The following is a 27,965-nucleotide window of genomic DNA, read 5'->3' on the forward strand; positions in this document are numbered from 1 at the left end:
AATTTCAAGTTGATACAAAATAATGCAGCTAGCAGTCTTGAGTACATATCAACTGAAAAAGGGGGAAAGAATGCAAAAAAGGCGAGGTGATGATAAAAGCTAAATAATTAAGGAAAAATATCTTAAAAATGATGTTTTAGTTGTGGTACGCCGTCAAATGCCGTGGTGTACAGGGTCTAATGTAAGGAAGACTACATAAAGACCACAAATCAGGTAAGGTTAGGTTAGGTTGAAAATAGGGTGCGGATATTAATTCGCCCTATGCCTCTTTGGACATACTCAGTAATCGGTTTGTTGTGCGCTATAGTGACAGATTAATTCCCACACCCTCTTTTCAACCTAACCTAACCCAACTTCGAAAAGGAAAATCTAAGTAAGGAATTCCGTGCTACTTACAAAATCCTTAATTGTTTTCCATACCACGCCCCTAAGTAGACTCATGTCGGGTATTGGGTCACGGCTTATGTGCCGTGACATAGGAAATGATCCAACGCATATCCTACACATGTTATCACTTGCCGCACCGATTTTGCGTAAGTAAGCTCGGAGTCCTGTGCTTCCCGTTATGATACCGAAAGCTATACTTACCTCCTTCCGAATCCGATACTTTCGGAATAAGTTGAAAACCAAATGGAGAAAATTCGGAAGGCTACTCAGAAGAAAACTTGGGCAAGATAATTTAGATTGTCCAAGCATAGAACACATTAACGACAATGTCAACAGGATTACGACTGCACTGGTGGAGTCCTTCAAAGATAGTAGTCCTCTTCGGGCAAGAAAATGAGCCCAAGAAAAACCCTGGACGACCGGGAAGATTCGCAATATTGGGAAAGAGGTCCGCAGACTTTTTAACACAACACGTCGTTAAAAAGCGGAAGTGGGATGTGTATTATACACGGCTCAAAAATACAATAAGATAACCAAAATTTGCAAATTTTGCCCATTAACATTCCACTAAGGAACAGGGGCAAACTTTTCACATATCAATGGGTGCAGCCCGAAGCTCAATGATAAGGGGCCTCCTTTTTATAGCCGAGTCCGAACGGCGTGCCGCAGTGCGACACCTCTTTGGAGAGAAGTTTTACATGGCATAGTACCTCACAAATATTGCCAGCATTGGGAGGGGAAAATCACCGCTGAACATTTTTTCTGATGGTCTCGCCAGGATTCGAACCGAGGCGTTTAGCGTCATAGGCGGACATGCTAACCTCTGCGCTACAGTGGCCAGCGTGCCTCCTGGAAGCTTTTCTGCGAACAGGTCGATAGCGTTAATTATGCCGCCAAGATAAAAAAGTTTCTCTTAAAAACCCATGTCCAAACTGAAACGTTAGTAGACAACATGGGAGTGAGAGCAGAGACAGTATACCACGGGACTCATGGAGACACCGGGATCTTGGAATTATGAGGTTGATCGAAAGTTTAACATAACGGAATTTATGGTCAATGAATCCTTGAGGAGCTTCAACCATTTAAGTCACCCGGACCTTGATGGAATATATCCATCGTTACTACAAAAGGAGGCCGATTATCTGGCGCCTCATCTGGCCAAAATTACAGCGTGCCTAAGACTTTCATATACTCCGAAAGCCTAGCAGGAGGCAAGGGTGGTGTTTATACCCAAGCCCGGCAAGGCAAGTTATGCGACACCAAAGGCCTACAGACCTATAAGCCTAGCGTTCTTTCTACTCAAAACCACGGCACGTATTGTGTACACCATGATAAAGAGTATGCCATCCATCGAACTGCTCAAATACAAACAGCATGCCTATGGCAAGGGAAGGTCGGTGGAGACTGCCCTGCCCGAGATTGTGCATAAAATAGAAGAATCCTTCGATACCAAAATGTACACAATGGCGGTATGCATTGACATGGAGGGGGCTTTTAACACTGTGCGGACCGACACACTGATCCAATCCTTAGACCGGTGGACCCGGTCCTTAGAGACTGGGTAAACCATATGCTAAGGAACAGGTGGATAAATTGTGTGTCCCATGGCATAAATATAAGTGAAAAAGTGGCGCAGGGCACGCCACAGGGGGGCATTTTATTGCCACTTCTATCGGTGACCACCATAAATGACCTAAATATTACGGATGTTGACTGAGATATGAGCCCGTCTGCTACTGCCAGACGTGAATCAACTTAGGAGCGTGGCAGGGAAAACAATTAAGGATGTAGTAAGTAGCACGGAATTCCTAACTTAGATTTTCTTTTCGAGCTTACTTTTTTATACCCACCACCGAAGGATGGGGGTATATATTTATTTTGTCATTCCGTTTGCAACACATCGAAATATCCATTTCCGACCCTATAAATTATATATATTCTTGATCAGCGTAAAAATCTAAGATGATCTAGACATGTCCGTCCGTCTGTCTGTTGAAATCACGCTACAGTCTTTAAAAATAGAGATATTGAGCTGAAACTTTGCACAGATTCTTTTTTGTCCATAAGCAGGTTAAGTTCGAAGATGGGCTTTATCGGACTATATCTTGATATAGCCCCCATATAGACCGATCATCCGATTTAGGGTCTTAGTCCCATAAAAGCCACATTTATTATCAGATTTCACTGAAATTTGGAACAGTGAGTTGTCTTAGGACCTTCGACATCATTTTTCAATTTGGACCTAATCGGATCAGATTTGGATATAGCTGTCATTAGACCAATCTCTCGATTTAAGGTTTTGGGTCCATAAAAAGCGCATTTATTGTCCGATGTCGCCGAAATTTTGGGACAGCGAGTTAAATTAAGCCCTTTGACATTCTTCTTCAATTTGGCTCAGATCGGTCCAGGTTTGGATATAGCTGCCATATAGACCGCTATCAAGATTTAAAGTTTTGGCCCCATAAAAGGCGCATTTATAATCCGATTTCACTGAAATTTGACACAGTGACTTATGTTAGGCTTTTCGACATCCGTGTCGTATATGGTTCAGATCGTTTTATTTTTAGATATAGCTTTTTTAAAGACCAATATTTTTTTATATACCATTGAACAATGATTTGTACTTATAAATATTTGGTCCAAATCGGAACATATTTCGACATTGCTGCTTTTTCACCGGATTATGACGAAAGGTGGTTTACATATATACCCGGGGTGGTGGGTATCCAAAGTTCGGCCCGGCCGAACTTAACGCCTTTTTACTTGTTAGTATTTAGAGCGCACCAATTACTGGCTTAGGTGTATGTCCATAGTGGCAAGGGGCAGATTAATATTCGCACCCTCTTTTCAACCTAACCTAACCTAGTCAGTCTCAGCGACATACCGTCCCCAACTCCATCTTGGAGCTATCAGAGAAGGCCACTGTCTTATCATTTTAAGTACATCAATCGCCGTCCAATTTCTCTTTCGGGAAAGCGAATCGAAAGATCCTATCTCGAATCGGTCTCAGTACCAGGTAGTCTGGGACCTCCCTTTAATTTCGCCCCGCATCTTAGGTATCCAAAATGGAACTGTGGCTGTACACGTCCTCTTTTAGCATGCCTAGCCTGAGCGCAATCTGGCCACATAGATCTAAACATAGACCTCAATATATTTAACGTTCACCTGATACCAACATTGGCCAGTATTTGGACCTTATAAAACACTCTGGTATGAAACTTATCCACCCTATTAGTATCAGCTGTGGTGTCAAAATGGCTGTGTACACCAGTAAATCATTTTTGGATCAACTCCTCACATCCTAACGATCATCATTCTGCAGGAGAAGAACGCTTTCAATTCCTTTCGGCTTCTAAGCTTTTTATTCCCTCCACTATAAGATGGGGGGTATACTAATTTTGTCATTCTGTTTGTAACTACTCGAAATATTCGTCTGAGACCCCATAAAATATATATATTCTTGATCGTCGTGACATTTTATGTCGATCTAGCCATGTCCGTCCGTCTATCTGTCCGTCCGTCCGTCCGTCCATCCGTCTGTCTGTCGAAAGCACGCTAACTTCCGAAGGAGTAAAGCTAGCCGCTTGAAATTTTGCACAAACACTTCTTATTAGTGTAGGTCGGTTGGTATTGTAAATGGGCCATATCGGTCCATGTTTTGATATAGCTGTCATATAAACCAATCTTGGGTCTTGACTTCTTGAGCCTCTAGAGGGCGCAATTCTTGTCCGATTGGAATGAAATTTTGCACGACGTGTTTTGTTATAATATCCAACAACTTTGCTAAGAATGGTTCAAATCGGTCCATAACCTGATATAGCTGCCATATAATCCGATCTTGGGTCTTGATTTCTAGAGCCTCTAGAGTGCGCAATTCTTATCCGATTGGAATGAAATTTCGCACGAAGTGTTTTGTCATAATATCCAACAACTATGCCATGAATGGTTCAAATCGGTCTATAACCTGATATAGCTGTCATATAAACCGATCTTGGGTCTTGACTTCTTGAGCCTCTAGAGGGCGCAATTCTTATTCGATTTGAATGAATTTTGGCACGACGTGTTTTGTTATGATATCCAACAACTATGCCAAGTATGGTTGAAATCGGTCCATAACCTGATATAGCTGCCATATAAACCGATCTTGGGTCTTGACTTCTTGAGCCTCTAGAGGGCGCAATTCTTATTCGATTTGAATGAATTTTGGCACGACGTGTTTTGTTATGATATCCAACAACTATGCCAGGTATGGTTCAAATCGGTTCATAACCTGATATAGCTGTCATATAAACCGATCTGGGATCTTGACTTCTTGAGCCTCTAGAGTTCGCAATTATTATCCGATTTGCCTGAAATTTTGTACGACGGATTCTCTCATGACCATCAACATACGTGTTTATTTTGGACTCAATCGGTCTATAGCCCGATACAGCTCCCATATAAATCGATCTCTCTATTTTACTTCTTGAGCCCCCAAAGGGCGCAATTCTTATTCGAATTGGCTGACATTTTACACAGGCCTCCAACATATAATTTAATTGTGGTCCAAACCGGACCATATCTTGATATCGCTCTCATAGCAGAGGAAATCTTTTCTTATATCCTTTTTTCCCAAAGAAGAGATGCCCGGAAAAGAACTCGACAAATGCGATCCATGGTGGAGGGTATATAAGATTCGGCCCGGCCGAACTTAGCACGCTTTTACTTGTTATTCATCTTTCCGATCGGTCTAGAATTGAGAACGAGGCCAAGGTTTTTCGCCTGTTTCGACAATTGCGAAGTGATCCCCTCCAATAACGAAAGTCCTAAATCTGGTATCTTATTTCTCTGAGGGAAAACCACCAGCTCCATCTTCCAGATACTCATCATCATCCCATTCCTCGTTACCCATCTGAAAAGACTACTCAATGACTTTTCCATGATGTTACTGATGGCAGTCTCTGCGACATACCGCCCTGACTCCATCTTGGAGCATCAATGGAAACTGATGTCACACCGATCTGCAACACGATTTCCGTCTTTCGAAAATTTGCTTTCCTGACGATCGAATCGGTCTTAGTAGCAGGTAGACAAAGATCTACCTTAGATTTCCTTCCGCGCTCATAGTATCTTGAATGTTGCTGTGCCCATACCCGTCATCCCTCAACTGAGCCTTTCCGAAAACAGGTAAATTATATCTTTGAGTGAAAAGCACCAGCTAACAGAGCTTGAGTCCATTCCAAACCCATTCTTCATATCCTATCTCAACAGTCTTATCAGTGATGAACATTCAATTAAGGAACAGGGGACACTTCTCTCATATCAATGAGAGCAGTCCGATTAAAGTTTTAGCTCAATGATAATGGAAAGTTCAAGGGCAAATTTGCATTGCAATGATAATGGATCTAGTTTTTTATGCCGCATCCGAACGGCGTGACGTCTAGCGACACCTCTTGATAGAGAAGCTTCCCGCTGATCGTCGGCAGAAAGTTGGCTCGAATTAGCAGTATGATATCGTTAACATGTACGTATAATTTTGTTTCTTCCCTGTTGAGATCCAATGAGGCTTCACTTATCACAGGGGGGTTCTGATAAGAGGTTAGAACTCTCCACCCGTAGTTTCCATTCGTTTTATCTAGAGTTTACTTATCACTCCTAACGCCCACACCAAATACGTCAAAAATTTGTTCAATACCTTGTTGTAGGCGCATATATGGAGCATTACATCAACTTTATTTTTGAGCCCCACTCATAACCCCCAGACCAAAAAGTGAACCGATTGTTCCTTATACAGATAGATACAGCTAGTAGCCTCATTGATACACCGATCTTCTTTCTTCAAAGTAATCAAAAAAAAAAAAAAAAAGACCGGGCTCAGTCTCATGCCGTCGTTGATCGCGAGTAGACGCTGTGTCTATGAGTTTTTGTTATTTTTAACAAAATAAACCGTTTCGTATTCACTTGGTGACGTACAACAACAATACCCAGTGCTCAGTTGAACAACAATTGCCTGTTTCGCTTGTAACAATAAAACAAACCATTGTCTAACTCATTCTAAATGAGCGCTTCGAAACGAAAATGGTTTTGGGGAAACGCACCCAACTACTAATGGAAAGCTAACGAAAACAGATTCAGTGTTCTTTCCAATGTGAATGACAATAGAGAAGATGATAATTATACTTATAGCGAAAGTGAAGATGAAGCTAAGGAATACAAAGTTATAATTCCTCCAATAATTGTTGATTCTGCCCACGGGTTCTCTGCTGTTCGTCGTCTTATGGGTGCATCCTATTATTGCAAAAAGATGGCTATTGGAACTAAAATTCTATTCAAATCAATTAGTGATTATGGAGATGCCAAAAAGAAACTTAACAATTCAGATTTTGAATATTATACCCATGAATTAAAAGACACCGAAATTTACAAGCTGGTCCTTTTCGGTTTGCCTCAAATGGGAACTGACAGCACAAACACTGAACTCTAAGAAGCGTGTAATATTACAATGTACATGACATTAAGGAAATCATAACTTCTTTCTCATGTGCAGACGACGTAAGTCAAGAAAATTTCGTATTTGTGTGGAATAGTTTGCCATGGAGAAATCCAACAAGTGGAAGTAAGGACCCAACACTATGTTCCAAATGTGCTTTGTGCTGACATGGTTCCAGAAACTGTTTTCGAGAATCAACTTATGTTACATGCAGTGGAAACCACGACTACGCTCCCTGCACCATCGGCAAATCTACACACTTCGGTCCCGTCGTATATAAATGCACCAAAAAGACTCTTAAAATTACAAATCACCGAGCTGATGATCCCCGATGTCCATGTCGTGAGACTATGTTATGCTTTGGCAGAATCTTTCCAATAGGTTAGGTTAGGTTTGGTTGAAAAGAGGGTGCAAATACTAATCCGCCCCATGCCACTATGGACATACACCTAAGCCACTAATCGGCTTGTTGTGCTCTCTATAAACTATAAAGTAACCTCTAAAAAGAAAATTTTAAGTTAGGAATTCCGTGCTACTTACAAAATCCTTAATTGTTGTCAATACCAATTCCCTAAGTTGGTTCATGTCTGGTATTGTGTCTCCACCTAAGTGCCGGTATCTGTTAGACGCGAAAGCCGGGCAATGACAAAGAAAATGCTCCAAAGTCTCATCATCTTCCCCGCATGCCCTACACATGCTATCACTTGCCGCACCGATTTTACATAAGTGAGCTCGAAGTCCTATGTGTCCCGTTATGATACCAATAGCTATACTGACCTCCTTCTTACTTCCTTTCAGTAATAGTCTCGTCTTCTCACGATCTGGATCCCCCAATAGATTTTCGCCGTCCTACCGACCGTTTCGCTGTTCCACAATGTTGCATGCGCATTGCGTTAACCACTCCCTTAACTCGGACTGCGTCGACCCGAAAGGCTTCGGTTTAACCAAGTTTATTGACGGCAGTCCTCTGGCCTTCACCGCCAAATCTTCTGCCTTACTCCGTTATGGCCCGGCACCCAAACGATGCCGATTTTGCCATCCTCAGAGAAGGTGTTAATCTCCTACTTATACTGCAAGACTGTTCGTGACCTTACCTTCCTGGTTGTTATTGCCCTTATGGTAGTTTAACTGTCGGTAAAGATGTTCACACTCGACGTCATCGTGTTAGAACTATACCACTTCACGCATTCCGTGATCGCCCGGATCACCGCATGCAAGACCGTATTATGGTCAGGCAGTCGAAAACAGATCTCAATCCCTGGGTTCACAAGGCCCACTCTGTCCTCTAGCTTTGATCCATCCGTGTAACATGATCTTCCAGGTGGCAATACTAGGGTTCCGTCAATCCAAGACAGTGTCGATGGTAGCAGTGCCTCGCACTCGACTTCAAGGTTCATCTCAGGTATCCGATCGGAAACCTATTCCCTTCCTTCCAGGTTTCCTATCATCGCCTCGATTATACCGCGATGGTATGAGCTGCTTCCATCTTCAATTCATTCTCCTATCGCCTTAAGTTTCATATCCCCAGTGGCTGTCTCACACTTAATCTGTATGTCAATGGGTCGGATATCTAGAATGGTCACCAGTGCCCCAGTGGGCGTGGTCCTCATCACTCCGCCTATGCCAAGACAACATGTTCTCTGAACCTTTTGTATGGTCCTTATGTCGACCTTTGGAGAAAAGGTAATACGTAAGTATTGGGCTAATCACACCCCTGTAGAGCCAGTGGACTATCCTCTGATTCAGACCCCATTTAGAGCCTACGGCCCGTCTACATGGTGCCCAACATCTGTGAGCCTTCTCAGTACGCTCCTGAATGTGATACTACTAATTCAGTTTCCTGTCCAAAATCACATCTATGTATTTGACTTTGTCAGATATCGAAATCGTCTTATTGAGGAAATGTGGTACGCCAAATTGGCCCACCTTCATCTTTCTTGTGAACAGGCATATTTCAGTCTTCTCTGGGTTAACATTGAGACCTAGCCCAGTCATATGTCATATGCAAGACCTGCTGCATTACTCGTTCGGATCCTTATCGCTTAGAAGTATTATAACATCATCTGCGTAGCAGACGGGTTCAAATCCCTCCTCAGTCAGCATCCGTAATAGGTCATTTATGGTGGTCACCCATAGGAGTGGCGATAAAATGCCCTCCTGTGGCGTGCCTTGTGTCACTTTCTCCCCTAATTTATCCACCTGTTCCTTAGCATATGGTTTATCCAGTCTCTAAGGACCGGGTCCACCCGGTACTGTTCTAAGGATTGGATCAGTGTGTTAAAAGCCCCCTCGATGTCAATGCATACCGCCAGTGTGTACATTTTGGCATCGAAGGATTCTTCTATTTTATGTACACCCTCGTGCAGGACAGTCTCCACTGACCTTCCCTTGACAGCATGCCTACTGTTTGTATTTGGGCAGTTCGCTGGATGTCCTACTCTTTATCATGGTGTCCACAATACAATCCATGGTTTAAGTAGAAATGACGCAAGGCTTATGGGTCTGTAGGCCGTTGGTGTCGCATAAATTTACTTTGTCGGGCTTAGGTGTTAACACCACCCTTGCCTCCTGCCAGGCCTTCGAAGTATATGCAAGTCCTAGGCACGCTGTGAAAATATCGCCAGATAGACTATCTCTTTCTGTAGTAACACTGGAAATATTCCATCAGGTCCGGGTGACTTAAACGGTTTGAATCTCCTCAAGGATTCCTTCACCATAAATTCCGTAATTACGAAACGGTTTGAATCTCCTCAAGGATTCCTTCACCATAAATTCCGTAATTATAAACCTTCGATCAACCCCATAATTCCAAGATTCCGATGTCTCCGTGAGTCCCGCCGTACCCTGTGGAAAATTGGCTTTCATCAAAAGCCTCCGTTGTCTCTACTCAACATGTCCTCCGTTGTCTACTAAAGTTTCAGTTTGGACATGGGGTTTTAAGAGAAATTCTTTTATCTTGGCGGCGTCATTAACGCTATCGACCTGTTCGCCGAAAAGCTTCCAGGAGGCACGTTTTGCCGCTCTGGTAATCTTATTGTATTCCTTGAGCCGTGTGTAATACACATCCCAATAAACTTCTGCTTTTTTACGACGTGCTCCGTTAAAAAGTCTGCGGATCTCTTTTCCAATATTGCGAATCTCCCTGGGTTTCCAGGGTTTTTCTTGGGCTGATTTCCTTTCCCGAAGAGGACAACTATCTTCGAAGGACCCCACCAGCGCAGTCGTAATCCTGTTGACATTTTCCTCTATGTCTTCTATGCTGGGACAATCTAAATTATCTTGCCCAAGTCTTCTTCTGTTTAGCCTTCCGAATTTTGTCCAGTTTGGTTTCAACTTATTCCAAAAGCTTATCGGATTCGGGCCTGGCCTAATGGTCAGAGCGATGGTCAGAGGAAGAGTATTCCATGGAAACCCTCCAATCCTGAACCTCATCGATTAGATATTCCGAACATATCGTCACATCTAAGACCTCCTCCCTAATCTTATTAACAAAGGTAGCGGTGTTACCAATATTAAGTGTTATTAGGTCGTTAGTATTCAAGATGCCGCCAGTTGCCTAAGTATCGACCTACAGGGATGCTCTACAGATAGATTCAGTCTAGGGAGTTATGCCCATGTGGATTCCCCCAATCAAGGCGACAATGACCCTAGCGCATATACTGGAATATGATTTTGATAACGGATTTGGTTTGATGCTACGGGCTGATAGCTGTGGTATTCTGTTACCTGAGTAGGAGGGAGTGACATCCTTTACAAAACGGCTTTCAGGCTAATGATACCGCTGAATCCGTCCCGCTTAACCCCTGGTAGGGCTTAAAGAACGCTCTGTGCGTCTTAAGTTGGTAATGTAGGTTCTGTTGATATGATATCAAGATTAATGCCTGACCTGGCTCTGAACGCAAGTATTCATAAGGTCTCTTCAAAAACACCCTCAGGGTCAACATAAAGGGCGACTACATTTTCGGACACAATAACGGGACCCAATCAAACTGGAGACACCAACCAACACAGCAGCAGAGGAGATGCAATCGGTCTCTGGAAGGAGGTCGAAAGTACGCCAATCATCGGGGAATCCTCTACGAGCCTCCGGGCCTAGTGTCGTAGGCTGTACCCCAACGGAGAATAACGCAGAGGTATGCGAGAACAGCACTAGTTCCCACAGAAAAAAATTTTCAGAAGAAGAAGCCTTTGGAAGGTGGAAGACAGTCCTGCGACTGTCCATAGAAAGGCAAACAAGGTTTCAGAAGGAATGTCCAAACAGGTGTGTGAGAGATAGAGGATCTCTTAGACATTATGAAAGCTAACGCAGAAATTGGAAACCGCTGAGAAGCAGAATCAGCTAAGCAGGCCAAGAGCGGCAGAGACTCCCACGGCATCGAATAACATGTCGACACCTTTGACGTTACAAAATAGGAGGAGCGCATCGAGTCCAGTCGATGAAAATCCCGGCAACAAGAAGAAGGACAAAGCTGTAAAAACGAGATATCCGGAGAAGACGGACGAAACGTAGAAACCCGACAAAAGGGGCAAAGACGTCGATGAAGACCCGGCAGCGAAAACCGCGAGCTCAGCAGCGACCGGAGACTGTGATAATAAAGCCGAAAGAAGGGCACAGACGTGCTTAAGGACATTAGCCGAAACCGAGGAAGCCGAAGTCCCCATCCGCTTCGTCCAAAAGACAAAAACGGGTGCTATTCTCCTCGTGATGGGCAGAGGTGGGAACAAGGTGTTCTGCGAGTCCCTCAAAGGCACTCTTAAGGAGGCTGCAGTCATGCAGGACCAATAAGTCATGCGCCAATGAGTTGCTGAAGACAACTAGCCTCCTGATTGGAATGACGAACCGTCGGCTGAAATATCGGGATGAGAGAAAACGCTGCTTCAGGTGCTTTGAAGGAGGACATCTACAGTGAGAATACAAAGGAGACGATAGAAAATGAATGGGACTATGCATTAAATGCGGCAAGAGTGGACACAAGATGAAGGGAAGCACTAACTCTTTGAAATGCTGTATATGAACGCACAGCCGAAAAGACCGGACAGATCACGTTGCTGGCTCAATGTAAAGGAAAATGTAAAGGAGGCACCCAACAAACATGCTAAGAATACTAGAGGCCAACATCACAGGAGTAAGTTCGCACTTGATCTTCTATCGCAAATAGTCACAGAACAACGTGCTGACATCATAGTTATAAGCGAACAATATGGAAGAAGAAATCAATGTCCTGGCTTGAGGACCGCCGGATATAGCTGCTATCTGGATTTCAGGCCGTAATGGCATCTCACCAGTAAGCAGCAGAAATGAAAACAGATACTCCTGGGTGCAGTTATATCACTCCACGTTGTTTAGCTGCTATCTCACCCCTAGAAACAGTATCGACGCCTTCGAGGAAAAACTTAATGAGATCGAAGACACAATACAATTACATAGAAGCTGGTGATTTTAACTATCGAGCAATAGATTGGATCATGCCAACGATCAACTCAAAAGGAAGACCCGTTCTAGACATGGCCGCAATAACTAGTTTACTCGTTATAAACGGTGGAAACGTGCCAACCTTTAGGCAACACGGATGCGATGGTACTATAACGGACATTACCCTTGCGTCCAAGGAAATCATACGAATGATAAAGAGTCGAGTGTACTGGAAACTTGCATAGCAAGTGATCACCGGTATATTACGTTCTCTTTTAATACTGGAAGGGAAGCAGCTAATGAGGGAATGAACACAAGTACACGAAATCCAGTGGTCAGAGCATGCCCTAGACGTTCTGACGACAGTGGAACGAGTGACGGGCATCATAATTAGCGGACAAAAAAAAATCCATACCGAGACTCAAAACGCCGAGGGAAATAGAACCACAGTACACTGGTGGCATGACGCTATAACTGAGCAACGAAACAACTGCACAGAGAACACGCTTTATACAAAGAGGCCAAAAAATTCCTCGCTGCCGTAAAAGATAGGAGCAAGAAAGGAAAGTGAGAGGAATTAAGAGAAGACATAAACCGAAACTCTTGGGACCTCGGATACAAAATTGTGATGGAAAAGCTCGGCGAACGGAGCACAACAGCGGTGATGGACGAAAGAACAATGGACGAAAGAACATTCTTCCCACGACACGACCATAGAAAGGACGAATTTTATGAAGAGCCCACTGACAGCATAAGCTCGTTTACGATAGAAGTGCTAAGGAATGCACTTCACAGCCTTCAAAGCAGAGAATCTTCCAGTCCCTATGAAATACAGGACGAGGTCGTCAGGTAGATAGCTGAAAACAGACCGGAATTTCTTCTGGGAGTGTTTAACCGGTGCTTATTTGAAGGTGTTTTTCTGCTGGTATTGAAGGACAAAAGCTGTTGCCCAATATCCCCATCCTCATACAAGCCACTCTGTATACTGGATACGGCCGCCAAAATTTTTGGAGCGACTTATAAAGTCACTGCTCCAGGACGCCATCATTGAGGAAGGCTAACTCTCAATGAGATAACAAGGCTCCTGGGCAGGAATGTCCACGATCTGAGCTCTCAGAGATGTGGTGAAGAAAGTAGAGGCGACTTGGCAAAGGAATCACTACTCTAGGCCAATTATCATTTTAGCCTCACTGGATGTGAAGAATGCATTCAATAGCCTCAGATGGTCTGACGTCTTCCAAGCACTCAGAGAGGACTTTAATATCATAGCGTATGTGGTGAGAATAATGAGAAGTTACTCGCATAACAGGGTACTTATCTATAATTCTCAAGATTGAACAAGTGAATATGAGGTCACATCAGATGCGGCGTAAGGCTCCATACTTGGATCGGATCTTTGAAATGCCAGTTATGATGGAATACTGCGCATACGATGCCAGACGAAAGATTTCTAGTAGGAGATGCTGACGATATCGCTGCAGTCATCACGGCAAGATGCTAAGCATCATCACGCAGGTGATGCTAAGGGCAAAGTACTAGCTGGACTCCCATGACTTGCAACTTGTAATGCAGAAACCGGAGTTGCTACTACTATCGAGAAAAAATATCCCAGAGGAAGTGGATATACGCATAGACAACATACTATTGAAGACCAAGAGATCGGTGAAATGCCTAGGAATCCGACTGGATACAACTAGCGCAACTCAGTCGATCGATGGCAAATATAGGTGGGCTATGTTCCCGAGTAGGCGCAGACTCTTAATGGAGACATAAAATAGCATCCTCCGCTATAGGAGCGAAATATGGGGCCAGACACTGCAGACAGTATGCCCAGCGAAATTCCTGCTCTCGGTACAGAGGACGGCGGCTCTTAGTGTCATATCATTCTACCGAGCAGTGGCGGAGCCAGCAGTCCTTGTAATAGCCGGAATGGTTCCTATAGATCTACAGGCCATGGAGCTCGCCAGCCTCTACGACGCGTAATGCGACACCCAGGGAGGACAGCGTGAGATTCAAATGAATCATACACGGGCCATACGAGAGGAGACTATTGAGAGATGGCAACAAAGGTGGTCGAATGAGCCGACGTATGGATGTGGAGAGATAGGAAGCACGGCTACATCAACTATTACCTCACACAGATGCTGAGAGGCCATGGATACTTCTGGAAATACCTGTAAAGAAGGGGCAAATGCGCCTCTAGCAAGTGCATTTATGAGGTCCTAGAAGTTGCAGACGAGGTGAATATACGTTTACGCAAACACAAGGATGATGATATGGCTAATCACCAGATATGGGGTTCACCTCGAAGTAATGCGAAAGTGGTTCCGAGGTGGAATTAATCCCCAGGAGATGCACAGAGTGGGTTTTTAGCCGGTATCGGCTTTTACCATCTTTTTCTTAGCAATTTCCTTAATTTCATAGTGTTACAATATAATTTAAATCGTAAATATGTGATGTAGAATATAATTTTTATATAAGATCTTGAACTCTGTGCATCTTAATATAAAGGGTGATTTTTTTGAGGTTAGGATTTTCATGCATTAGTATTTGACAGATCACGTGGGATTTCAGACATGGTGTCAAAGAGAAAGATGCTCAGTATGCTTTGACATTTCATCATGAATAGACTTACTAACGAGCAACGCTTGCAAATCATTGAATTTTATTACCAAAATCAGTGTTCGGTTCGAAATGTGTTCATTCACCGTTCAGCGATGAGGATCATTTCTGGTTGAATGGCTACGTAAATAAGCAAAATTGCCGCATTTGGAGTGAAGAGCAACCAGAAGCCGTTCAAGAACTGCCCATGCATCCCGAAAAATGCACTGTTTGGTGTGGTTTGTACGCTGGTGGAATCATTGGACCGTATTTTTTCAAAGATGCTGTTGGACGCAACGTTACGGTGAATGAACACATTTCGAACCGAACACTGATTTTGGTAATAAAATTCAATGATTTGCAAGCGTTGCTCGTTAGTAAGTCTATTCATGATGAAATGTCAAAGCATACTGAGCATCTTTCTCTTTGACACCATGTCGGAAATCCCACGTGATCTGTCAAATACTAATGCATGAAAATCCTAACCTCAAAAAAATCACCCTTTACATTGACAGAAAATAAATAATAATAAATGGACCGGGCTAATTTGTGTCAATATTTTTTGACAGAATCTATGGTGCTTGCGTTTTCATTTGCTTTTGGTCCGTAATGAATATTTTGATCTGTTGCAAACGCAGTAATAAAATAAGAATACCCCTCCATGGTATGGTGGCGCGTATAAAAATAATGTTTGTTGCTTAAGTCTTTTGTTTTGACAATGCAGTGAAAAACTATTTGCTCTCTTTCTATATCTTGCAGCAGACAACTGCCAACAAGCAACACAAACAACATAAAAAACATGCATTCAACGTGGCTGTGGTTTGAAAACACCTCAAAAATAGCTTTAATCACAATTGCACTTGCATTGATGGTAGCACACGCTACAAGCTCCGTTCCAAATGTAGATACATCCGCGACAACATCGACAACTACAACAGCGAAGACATCATCGCATGTGAATTCGCTGGCCGACGATATAGAGCATGAGGAATTCATTGATACCGATTCGCAGCAGCCACATTCGCGTAGAAAACGCTTGATATGGATTACGGATGATGGACGTCTGGCATTGCCGCCAGGCACCTCATTGACATTTACACCAACCATTGCCATGCCATTGGTGCGACACCCCCCGGAGGGGTTTTTTTCAAATCTTACCATAAGTTTTCCCGTCACAAGTGAGTATGGTTTCTTGCCTCGCCTTACTATGTGAATTTCGTCTTATATTTTTTCTTTTCTCTAATTGCAGTTGATTTTGATAAATTGGGTTTAACCGATAATCAAAATCCTTTGGGTGATTTGCCACCCATATTTGCCCGCTCTTTTGGCCATTCGGCTGGTGAAATGTTAGGTGGTTACATGACCAAACTATTGCATTTCAAACGAAAACGAGATCTAAGTGAACAGAACAAGCTGCCTATAACCTCGACAGATGGGCATTTTAATATCAAGGAACAACAAACAAATCGTGTTGATGATGATGATGATGATGACGAAGAGTTGCCACAACTGCCTGAACGATTTAAGCACATTTTCCATGGAGGAGAAAGGTAAGTTGTCATATATTTATGTAAATTTATAGCTCAGATGGCATTCCATTTTAATTTTCAGAGTAATTTTGTATGGTGTGGTGGAGGACTTTTTGGCCACATTCGGCATGAATGGAAAAGCCTGTCTGCTGCGTACAATATGCGAAGTTCACTCAAGAACCGTGGATCATTATGGAGTTTTTGGCGAGATGGCTAAGTTGTTTTTAACGTAAGTAAGAGAATAGTTTTGTGAAAAATAAATGGGAAAATGGTTGTCATTGGATTTGAAGAAAAAAACACAAGTGTGGACCGTGAGGCCACCGAGTCGCAGAACGTCTGGTTTCAAATCAGAAAAAATCAGAAACAATTTAACAGAGGATGTTATATCATCCCCTTGGGAGGTCTTGGTGGTGGTCGCACTGATGTAAATAAAATTTTGTTTCCAACCTTATAATAACACAAAAACACAAACTTGAAGACAAAATATGGGGTCCACTAACTTGAGGGAACGTCCCACCCTCAGAACTCTCTTCATTGACATGCTACACTATGAGGATAATATGGATGTCAATGAAAAGGTTTTTGCGCGTCGAGTACGCGTATGATAACACAATTTGAGGTCAAGTATCAGTGTGGGCACTAACCCCAGAAAATTCACCCCTTTACACATAAAGGCCGATCAACATATTGAACGATTCCGATAAAACTTGGTATTGAAGTTGCATGTCATAAGATAGGTTTTCGTTCCAAATTTCAGCCAAATCAGATGAAAAAAATTATGAAGAAGTCAAATCCGGAGATCGGTTTATATGGGGGCTATATCCAAATCTGAATCCATTTGCAATCCCCAACAACCTACATCAATAAAAAGTGTCGAAATCCAGTCATACTTTAATTTTGCATTTCTATTGATATATACAGCCTTAAAGGGCCATATCCGATGAAATATCTTTCTTTTTATATATAACAAGTAAAAAGGCCGGGCCGAACTTTGGATACCCACCACCTCGGATATATACGTAAACCACCTTTCGTTGAAATCCGGTGAAAAATGCATACCTTATGCCCCATAGCAGCTTTATCGAAATATGTTCCGATTTGGACCAAATACTAATCAGTATAAGTCATCGTTCAAATGTGTATAACAAAATATTGATCTTTTTTGTAGCTATATCTAAAAATAAACCGATCTAAACCATATACGACACGGATGTTGAAAAGCCTAACATTAATCACAGTGTCAAATTTCAGTGAAATCGGATTATAGATGCGCCTTTTATGAGGCCAAGACTTTAAATCGAGATATCGGTCTATATGGCAGCTATATCCAAATCTGGACCGATCTAAGCCAAGTTGGAGAAAAATGTCAAAGAGCCTAACACAACTCACTGTGCGAAATTTCGCCACCAACGGACAGCAAATGTGCCTTTTATAGCCCCAAAGCCTTAAATCGAGAGATCGGTCTATATGACAGCTTTATCCAAATTTGGACCGATCTGGGCCAAATTGAAGAAGGATATTGAATGGCCTAACAAAACACACCTTCCCAAATTCCGGCGACATCAGACAATAAATGCGCCTTTTATGAGCCCAAAATCTTAAATCGAGAGATTGGTCTATATGGCAGCTATATCCAAATCTGGACCGATCTGGGCCAAATTGAAGAAATATGTCGAGTGGCCTAACGCAACTCACTGTCCCAAACATCAGTAAAATCGGATAATAAATGTTACTTTTATGGGCCTAAGACCCTAAATCGGCGGATCGGTCTATATGGGGGCTATATTAAGATATAGTCCGATATAGCCCATCTTCCTGCTTATAAGCAAAAAAAGAATCTTTGCAAAGTTTCAACTCAATATCTCTATTTTTAAAGACAGTAGCGTGATTTCAACAGACAGACGGACGGATATGTTTAGATCGTCTTAGATTTTTACGCTGATTAAGAATATGTATTTTTTATAGGGTCGGAAATGGATATTTCGATCTGTTGCGAACGGAATGACAAAATGAATATACCCCCATCCTTCGGTGGTGGGTATAAAAATCAAATTTTGTTTGTTTGTTTGTTCCGTATAGACTCAAAAACGGCCAAACCGATTACCTTGAAATTTTCACAGATTATGTTGATTGGTCTGCAAGGAAACATAAGCTATATAATGTTTTGATATCGGAAGGGGGGCTGAACCTCCCTCCCCCTTACCCCAAAAGTACTACCCTAAAATAAAATTGTACCGATCGGAACAATATGAGACTCAAATAAAAGGTATTCAGGAGTAGAGTACGAATTTCATATTACAAATTGGATCCATGTAAATGGGGGGGCCGCCCCGAACCCAAAACTCCCTAATATGTGTCTATTGGTCTATCATGACAATATGGGACTCAAATGAAAGGTACTTGGGAGTAGATTGCGGATATGGGCAGGAGGGAGAAACAGGCTTTATAGTTTGTTGATATCGGAAGGGGGCGGAACCTCCCCCGTTACCCCAAAATCAAATGTGGGCCGATAATGGCAATATGGGTATCATATGAAAGGTATTGAAGAGTAGAATGCGAATGCCAAGTACCCAGAAAGTCGCCATAACCCCAAAACTCCTCCAAACAAACAAATTGAAAGTTCATATCATTATGGGGCTCAAATGAAAGGTATTCAGAAGTAAATTACGAATCTAGCATACACAATCAGATTGAAGTATAGGGTGTGACACCAACCCACCGAGAACACCCCAAAGGGGCATATTTAGCAACTAGGACTAAATGGGACTCGATTTGTTTGTTTATTCCGTAGAGACAAAAACGGCTGAACCGATTTTCTTAAAATTTTCACAATTTGTGTAGGTTGGTCTGAAAGAAAAGATAGACCATATAATTTTGATAACAGATGGGGGTGGACCCGCCCCCTTGCCCCAAAAACGCCATCCAAAATCGAAAGTGGACCAATAAGCACAATAAGGATATCAAATAAAATGTATTGGAGACGAATTTCGTATTACAATTTGGGTCCAAGTAACCAGCGGGATGCCCCAAACCCAAAACTCCTCTAAATGGATATATTTGACGTTCATGTCAATATGGGACTCAAATGAACAGTATTCGGCAGTAGATTAGTAGATCCAAGTAATGGGAGGTTGCCCCATCCCCTAACGCCCCCAAATGGACATATAAGCCTACCATGGATATATGGGACTCTAATGAAAGTTATTCGGTAGTAGATTACGAATATGACATTAAAACGCTTTTCCTCCTAAAAATGCGTCAAATAGGTAAATTGACTCATTATGAAATTATGGGAGACAAATGAAAGGTATTTGAAAACGAATTTGATATCGCATTTTGGAGTCAAGTGTGAGTACGCCCTAAAGCACCCCCCGAAACTGAACGTCAGTCCCGACTATGGCAACATGGAGCTCAAATCAACTGCATTTGAGAGTAAAGAACGGATTTGATATATATTTTCAGGGCAAAGGGCCGGTGTCCGCCCAACCCTTCAAACGGTTCATATTTACCGACCATGACAATATGGGCCTGAAATTTATGGAATTTGGGAGTGGAGCACGAATTTTATATTCATATTTGAGTCGAAATGTCTGAGTTGTGAGCGATGTGTTGGGTGGCCGCCCCACCCCTAAATACCTCCCTTTTACATAACACCTATTTAGGGTGGACATTAAACGATTTTCGGGATATTGATACTCATTTTCGGGACAAAGACTCTGGCGTCCACCCCACCCTCAAACAGAACTTATTTATCGATCATGCCATTATGGGGCTCATTTAAAATGTATTTGAAAGTTGAGCGCCACCAAGTGTCTTGGTGGCCACCCACCCCCGAAATACCCCCTTTACCGGAAATATTTACCACTACGGTAATGTAGGACTCAAAAGAAAGCATTTGGCAGTAGAGCGAACATTTACCTAGGAATCGAGCTGGGACAAACTTCTCACACATCATTGAGTGCTTTCCGGTTTAAGTTTAAACTCAATTTTTTATAGCCGAATCCGAACAGTGTGCCGCATTGCGACACCTCTTTGGAGTGAATTTTTTACATGACCATACATGGCATGGTACATCGCAAATGTCGCCAGCATTAAGAGAGGAATAATCACCGCCTTAAATTTTTTCCAAAGTTCTCGCCAGAATTCGAACGCAGGGGTTCAGAGTCATAGGCAGACATGGGCTAGAGTGGCACGAATTCGATATCCCCATTCAGGGCGAAGTGTCCCCACCCTTAATAGACATTAGAGAGTTAAAGAAGGCGCAGCGGAGCGGGCCAGGTTTGGCTAGTAGCGTCTAAAACTATTCTTAATCAACAATTTTTTTTCTTTATTATTAATTTAACAAATTTTTTGTCATTTTTATCGATTAGAGTGACAAGATCGCCATTCTCCGATTTGATTCCGGAATATGTCAAAGCTCAAGAAATTGGTGAGGGTCGAACGGCTCCTGGCGAATGTTTTCCCTATTACAAAGATTGTCCACGCAGTGTATTCAAGGCAATGCAGAAACAAAGATACAGGTATTGCTTATAGCGTTAGCTTTCAGCATAGCACTAATCTCAATCCTCTTTCATTTTACAGAGAATCTCAGCGTGGTGAATATCACGAACAAGAAGCTGAAGAAATTTCCAAACCGTTGTTACCTAACCATATGGCAGCTGCCGAAATATTGGATCAACAAATATTGGAGAATGAAGTAAATCCTGAAAATATTGACATCAAACGGAAAATTTTGAATACCAAAAGATCGAATAGTTTGTACTCGATGTAAAAACTTTAAAGGGCCCAGCACCGAAAATGGCAAAACGAATATGTTGAGAATGGGATCATTTCTGATTTGAATTTATTTATTTTGTATTTGTTGTAAATGTTATTGATGTAGTTTATCGTATTTAACGCAAATGAGTGTTCTCTGAAAGTCATAATTTAGCAAATAATCTGAAAAAAACGTCAATTCCACAGATAGTAGTGTAATAGCAGGCCTGTTTAATTGTAAATATTTATGTGTATTAGACTAATTCCTATGCATTTGAATTAAATTGTTTAATTTATTTTTATTTAATTATTTATTGTAACTAAAAAAGTTTGAAACGAATTAATAATAAGTTTATAAGTGCCAGATGTATTCAGAAATATTTTTTAATGCAAATTTGCTCACAAACATTTCATAAAGAAACAGCGCGGAATATTCCCACATACCAATGAGTGCTGTCCGCTTCAAATTTTAAGCTCAATAATAAGGGACCTCCTTGCGACACCTCTTTGGAGGAAAGATTTTACATAAGTTTTTTTTAAAAGGTCTCAGTACCTCACAAATGTCACCAGCATTAGGAGAGGATAATCGCTGCAGAAAATTTTTTCGGATGATTTCACCAGGATTCGAACCCAGGCGTACGGCGTTATAGTCGGACATGCTAACATCTGCACCATCTGTGACCATCTTTGCAGATAATTACAGTGAATAGTGCAGAATATATACCGATCTCTCTACTCTACCAGTAGCCAAGACGCTTGAGTGACTACTCCTCTCGAGCCTCGTTGGAGAATTTCCATTCGCCGAACATCAGCATGGATTTCGAAGACTGCATAGCACAACAACTGTTCTGCAGTTGCAAATTTGCCGGCCGGATTGACCCGATGAAGTCCTTCATCGGACGGTCAACCATACCAAACCATGCCTGAAACGCTGGGTCGCGAATTGTCTGTGTGGTAGCCAGTAATTTGTGGAATTTAGAGATAAGAAATCGAAACACCGTAAAGTGAAACAGAGAGTTTCCCAAGGCGGGGTGATATCTCCGGCACGGTTTAACCTCTACCTATCCTCCATTTCATGCGGACGATTGAACGATCATAGCATCAGGCCCCCACCCACGGATGACATCTGCGATAGGTTAAACGTCTACCTCAACGAAATTGCCGCTTATTTCGCTGGAAATATTTCAATTTATCTGCCACCACATTTTGCACTAAAAATACACGTGAGGGAAAAAATGAACTGAATGTGAAATCGTTTGCGAACATTAAGTGTTCCAAAATACTTAGTGTCACATTTGACAGCTCTTACACATTCTCCCCACATGCCACAGTAGTTTGCGATAAGGTCAAAAGTAGAAATATGATCCTCAAGTCACTTTCCAACAGCACTGACAAAGAGGCCTTGTTGACAAAGCAATTGGACGGTCGACGGTTATGCAGCTCCAGTGTGGTCTCGTCAGCTATGTGACACGCAGTGGAATAGTATTCCGATCTGTCATAATGCCGCCCTTCGAACTGCGAAGGGCTGCCTCCCCAGTTCTCTCGTGGACCACTTCTATTAGGAGAGAAAGTTCCAACCCGTGCGAAGACATAATTAGATGCTGTCTAAGCAATACCTTCTGGGCTGTAATCGCAGAGTGGATAGATGTCCACCGCCCAGAAACCTTAAGGTGGATCTACACGAACTAGAGCGTGAGGTTCAGCGCTACAAGGGCTGTTGGGGCTGTTATCGAAGAGTGGATAGCTATGCACCGCCCAGAAACCTTAAGGTGGATCTACACGAACTAGAATGTGATGTTTAGCGCTACAAGAGAGAACCTCTAGATCAAGCGGGTCTAGAAAACGTTTATGCAGACACGGTGAATAATGAATGTGGTCCTTAGAGAACGACCGCCTCCCATTGCAGCTGAAGAGACTGACCAGAGTAGTTCTGGCTCAATACTGATCCGGCAGATGCAGCCGGCTCAATTCCTACAGAGCAAGAATTGCTGCCAACGTAGAGGATATGTGTCCCAATTGTGACCTGGGACAACATGACACACTTTACCTTTTTAACTGCCCAGCCAGGCCTACTTGACTCAGACCCAGATCCTTCTGGACGCACCCCACCTTAGTGGCAGAGTTCCAGGATCTGCATCTGGATATTCAACAAAATCAAACAGATGAAAGATAGAATAACACACTACTACAACAACAACAACTCCTGGCACGAGATAACTATGTGCAACACACAGGCTGGAACTTTGAGCTCTAATTTGTGTGGCGTTCTTCGTTATTACGAGAAGCTTGGCTGGGAGCTAACGGGCGCTCCCACAGGTTGCAGACAGTGGAATGCTGCATACGGAGTAGCTGCAAGTCGCGGACAATCAGCGGTATTGAGTGGAGAGTCTCAGTGATAGGCCGGGTGGCACCGGATCTTGCTAAAATACTGAGTGCCTATGATGCTCGATACGACAAGGAGACTAAGTGGCGCCTTTGAATAACCAATGGCCATCATGTTCCCGCGGCGATCGGTCATATAGACCGAAACGAGCTTGCTCGCCTATTAGAGCTTGACGAGGATCGCCACCTACACATGCAAATGTGGCTACAACAACAATAACGTTCCAACCAACACGACGTAGGACCAGATCCTTCTGGTCGCTGAGCTCTTCGATTCGGATGATAACAGAACCCTGCGGACGAATGAATGAAATACTATATACCGCTATAACAACAACAATATCTCCCGGAACGGGGTAGCTGTAAGCTCCACACAGGCCGGAACATTGAGGTCCGATCTGTATGGTTAACTGCGATCTACCGGGCGCGTCCGCTTCCTGCGGAGTAGCTGCAACGGCAGTCGCGGACAATCAGTGGTTTCGAACGGAGAGTCTCAGTGAGAGGTCGGGCAGCACCGGCACTTGCACAAATACTGAGTGCCTACGATGCTCGATATGACAAGGCGAGTTAATGGCGCCTTTATATAACCAATGGATTACAATCTCCACATGAAAATGAGGCTACAACAACAACAACAATAACTCATTGCTCTAGAACTCCATGCTCAATTTTGTACTTAAAAAAAGATTCTTCTGCCGACAATTATAATTTGCTATTTTAAAAATAACGGTTAATTTAATGCAAAGTTACAGTTTGCAACATCGATCGCCGTTGAACAAGAACGCATTGGCATAGTGTTTAGTATTATCGATAACTTATACAATAATCGATATGAAGAGAAAGTTGTATTGTTATCGATTCTATCCAATTCATCGATTCCATTATGTTGTGTTCTAGTAAGAAAAACAATGTCCCAGTGTGACTCAAAGAAAATAACATCTAAACTGATATAAAGTGGGCACTAAATAAATATATAAATAAATAATAATTAAAAAGCCAAAATTGATTAAATTCGCAAACAAAACTATGTAATATATTTATTTCTGTGAGTTCTTAATGAAAGTGGAATGAAGGAATGGAATAAAAATAAACTGCAGCACAACTGAAACCGTCAAGCTCATTAACCCAACCACAACAACGTCACCGTCCTGGTGATTCCCTGGACTCTGGTCAAACACTTTGGATAGTAGAATCCTACGGATTCTCTTCATTCTATGAACAGTGAACTAGGCTTAAGAATGCGAATTTATCCCTGTAGTTAAACGTCTTTATTCATCTAGAAATCCCCTAGAGTATTCAAGTTTAATGCATATAAGTATATATATGATATTGCTAAAGTGGAATGTGGCTTCAATTAAAACGATAGTGCAAAATTATTTTTACATAACAACTCAACTTCGTTTGAGCAACAAATACTTGTTCAAAATTCCAATTAAATGCAAGGCCGTCCGTCCGTACATCGTCAACTTGGAGATTTTTGCAAAGTTCTGTCTGGCCTGCTTTTGTTGTTGATGGGGTCTCTGCCAGTGGGCCGAGTGAATAACTACTAACTAGACGGTGATTAAGAATCCAATGGAACGCACACGGTCATGGTTGTGTGGATAAGCAAAATTAAGAGATAACTTTTGTTTAATTATAATTTGTGTGTGTGGTTTTTTTTGTCTGCCATCTTGTAGAGAACAACGTTCAAGTGTTTCTCCACCAACAATTAATTGTTGCAAGTGATAGCAATAGAACAACCGACTGAATCGACACCCTCTCAGCTTTTTGCCGTCCATAGTGTGGCTGAGGTTTTGGTGTGGCATTCGGATAAAGTGAAATTACGTGGCCACCCATTCCTCTGTTTCTGTTTTTGTAAACAAACGTAAATAAAACCCCCTGCAGAAGGGTGGGTATTTGCGAGGAGATGGGGTGTTGTGTTGCTTCCTCCCCAAGTGTTCTCAAGTGATTTGTTTTTGTTTCGCCCTGCTCTCTTCCTCGGTTATTATTTATAATTAGAACGAAAACCAAAAAAAAAAAAAACAAAATAAACAGAAATAGAAATAAATAAACAAATAAGTAATGAATTATGTTAAACAATTGAATGGTGGCGCTATGAATAGTGTTGTTGCTGTTGCCGGCGACTCAACACCATTAACAGCAACGGCAGCACAATTTATACCGAAAAGTTCGGCCAATACTACAATGGTCCTTAACGATTTGGTCAGTGGTTCGCTGAGTGACTCCGAGCCAGAGTTTATCGACAACAATAGTGTGGAGTTGCGAGGCTACCTTAGCAAATGGACCAATTACATATATGGCTGGCAGCCGCGCTACATAGTCCTAAAGGATGGTACGCTGTCCTACTACAAATCAGAGTCAGAATCGGATTTCGGTTGTCGTGGTGCTATAAGTCTCAGCAGAGCTACTATCAAGGTGAGTAAGCCAAGTGACAAAGGTCGCACCACAAAACGAAAAAAAACCATGTCCCCATGTAGATATATATATATAAGTTCACTGGGTCCAATAAGCATACATTGGGCTATTATTGTTTTCAGGGTTTACATGCTATATAGGTATTATATTAAACGCTAATATTTATATGTATTATAAGTATTGACGGGCAGCTTTTCTTTCGGCTTGTCATTGTGGTGTGGCAGTTGATTTTCAAATTCAATTAAATTGGAATCATGTGTTCTGCCTTTTGACCCGGAGGTAGATTGCTGGCTTTGTGTTTTTTGTGTTGTTTTTGCTTCTCTATGTCATTGTGGTATCCTCACATCATTATTATTATTATTGTCTATTGATACAATTAGGGGCGATGTTGGCCGGCCTGGTAGCTGTAGTCAGTCATTCATTGTTCGTTTGTAAAAACCATCATGATTTTTATCTTGATGGACATTGCTGGCTTGCGCCTGCTGCCTGCTTGCGTCTGCTTGCGTCTGCCTGCCTCTTTTCCACTTTTAATTGACATGAAAGCGATGACGTACTTGTTTTTAATTTTTTTGGTTTTTGTTCCATAGACCAATTAATGCATTTACTTCAGTATTTTGTTTAATGTATTTTCTTTTAAACATTTGAGTGTTTTCGAGGCACCAACACCCAGAATTGGCAATGTCAGTATATTAGAGTGGGTCGTTATAATTTTTCATTTCAAACTATAACATGCTGAGGCTATACCTTGAAATGCTTATGTCCAGTTCAAAAGGAAATATAGCAACATTTATAAACCTATCTAAAATAATTTTATCAGTTTTGAAGTCCACGTCGTTGATGGTTGTGTCAAGACAAGATTGGTTGTGCCAACAACAAAAATCGTGTGCACTATCTGTCGAGATCAGTGATTAGTGCAACTCTGATTTTGAGTATGTTACTAGTTGGCGCCATTTTTTTGCTTGTGTGTGCTGTGGTCCTTAACTATAACGCACGCACACAAACGTGCCGTGAGAAAAATTTGTACTCAGCTGTTTGCTGTATACTACCTGGGTAAATTTGTCTTGGGTTGTGATATGATTCGTAAAGCTGTTATCACACTAGTATATGTTAATTTTCTATGACATAACATAAAATTTTTTTTTTTTTTCGACGTTGCTTTCATCTGACTGACAACCGAAACAGCTGATTTCTTTATGTTTTTGTCAGAAGAAATAGAGCACCGCCCTAATCGAAACAAGTAAAAGCGTGCTAAGTTCGTCAGGGACGAATCTTGGGAAACCAACACCATGGATTCTTCTAAAAATTTATACAAAATAAATTTAGTTGAAGGGCATAATTTAATTCTACATACCAAACATCTGTCAAACCAGCAAAAATGAAAGCTACTCGGAACCGAGCAAGGATGAACGAAAGACCGGTTCACCTGGAGCTATATCAGGTAATAGACTGATTTATACCGTAATTGGCAGAGTTAATGGAATTCGTAACAGAACACCGTATGCAAAATTTCAGCCAAATCGGACAAAAATTATGGCTTGCAAGGACTTAAGAAATCGAATCGGGAGATCGGTTTATATGGGAGCTATATCAGGTTGTAAGCCAATTTGGACCGTACTTGGCACTATTGTTTGAAATTATAACGGGACACCACATGCAAAATTTCAGCCAAATCGGACAAAAATTGCAGCTTTCAAGGGCTCAAGAAGTCAAATCAGGAGATCGGTTTATATGGGAGCTATATCAGGTTGTAGACCAATTTGGACCGTACCTGGTACTGTTGTTTGAAATCATAACGAGACACCACATGCATAATTTCAGCCAAATCGGACAAAAATTGCAGCTTTTAAGGGCTTAAGAATTCAAATCAGAAGATCGGTTTATATGGGAGCTATATCTAAATCTGAACCGATTTGGTCCATTTGCAATCCCCAACGACCTACATCAATACTATGTATCTGTGCAAACGGACGGATATGATGCTCGATATGGCAAGGCGTCATAGGCACTCTACATC

At 42.0% G+C, this 27,965-nt stretch overlaps 2 protein-coding genes across 5 annotated transcripts in view; both read left to right on the plus strand.

The window, feature by feature from the left end:
• Positions 1–21,252, plus strand: part of LOC106089602 (uncharacterized) — a 61,751-nt gene extending 40,499 nt beyond the window's left edge. The window contains exons 1-6 of one of the 4 annotated variants that reach the window (XM_059361009.1): positions 6,256–6,330; positions 15,630–16,048; positions 16,120–16,420; positions 16,482–16,628; positions 20,770–20,919; positions 20,981–21,252. In XM_059361009.1, coding sequence (XP_059216992.1) covers positions 15,670–16,048; positions 16,120–16,420; positions 16,482–16,628; positions 20,770–20,919; positions 20,981–21,170 — 1,167 coding nt within the window. In that variant the 5' untranslated portion in view covers positions 6,256–6,330; positions 15,630–15,669 and the 3' untranslated portion in view covers positions 21,171–21,252. Of the gene's footprint in view, positions 1–6,255; positions 6,331–6,881; positions 7,238–14,144; positions 14,510–15,629; positions 16,049–16,119; positions 16,421–16,481; positions 16,629–20,769; positions 20,920–20,980 lie in introns of those variants that run through there. The other 3 variants (XM_059360892.1, XM_059360979.1, XM_059360928.1) reach the window with 3 other exon arrangements.
• Positions 21,253–24,514: 3,262 nt separating this feature from the next.
• Positions 24,515–27,965, plus strand: part of LOC106089609 (ceramide transfer protein) — a 97,145-nt gene continuing 93,694 nt past the window's right edge. Inside the window, exon 1 of the mRNA XM_013255508.2 lies at positions 24,515–25,951. Within this exon, the coding sequence (XP_013110962.2) occupies positions 25,598–25,951 (354 nt within the window). The 5' untranslated portion in view covers positions 24,515–25,597. The remainder of the gene's footprint in view (positions 25,952–27,965) is intronic.

This window comes from Stomoxys calcitrans, chromosome 1 (assembly GCF_963082655.1).
Source record: "Stomoxys calcitrans chromosome 1, idStoCalc2.1, whole genome shotgun sequence".
NCBI lineage: Eukaryota > Metazoa > Arthropoda > Insecta > Diptera > Muscidae > Stomoxys > Stomoxys calcitrans.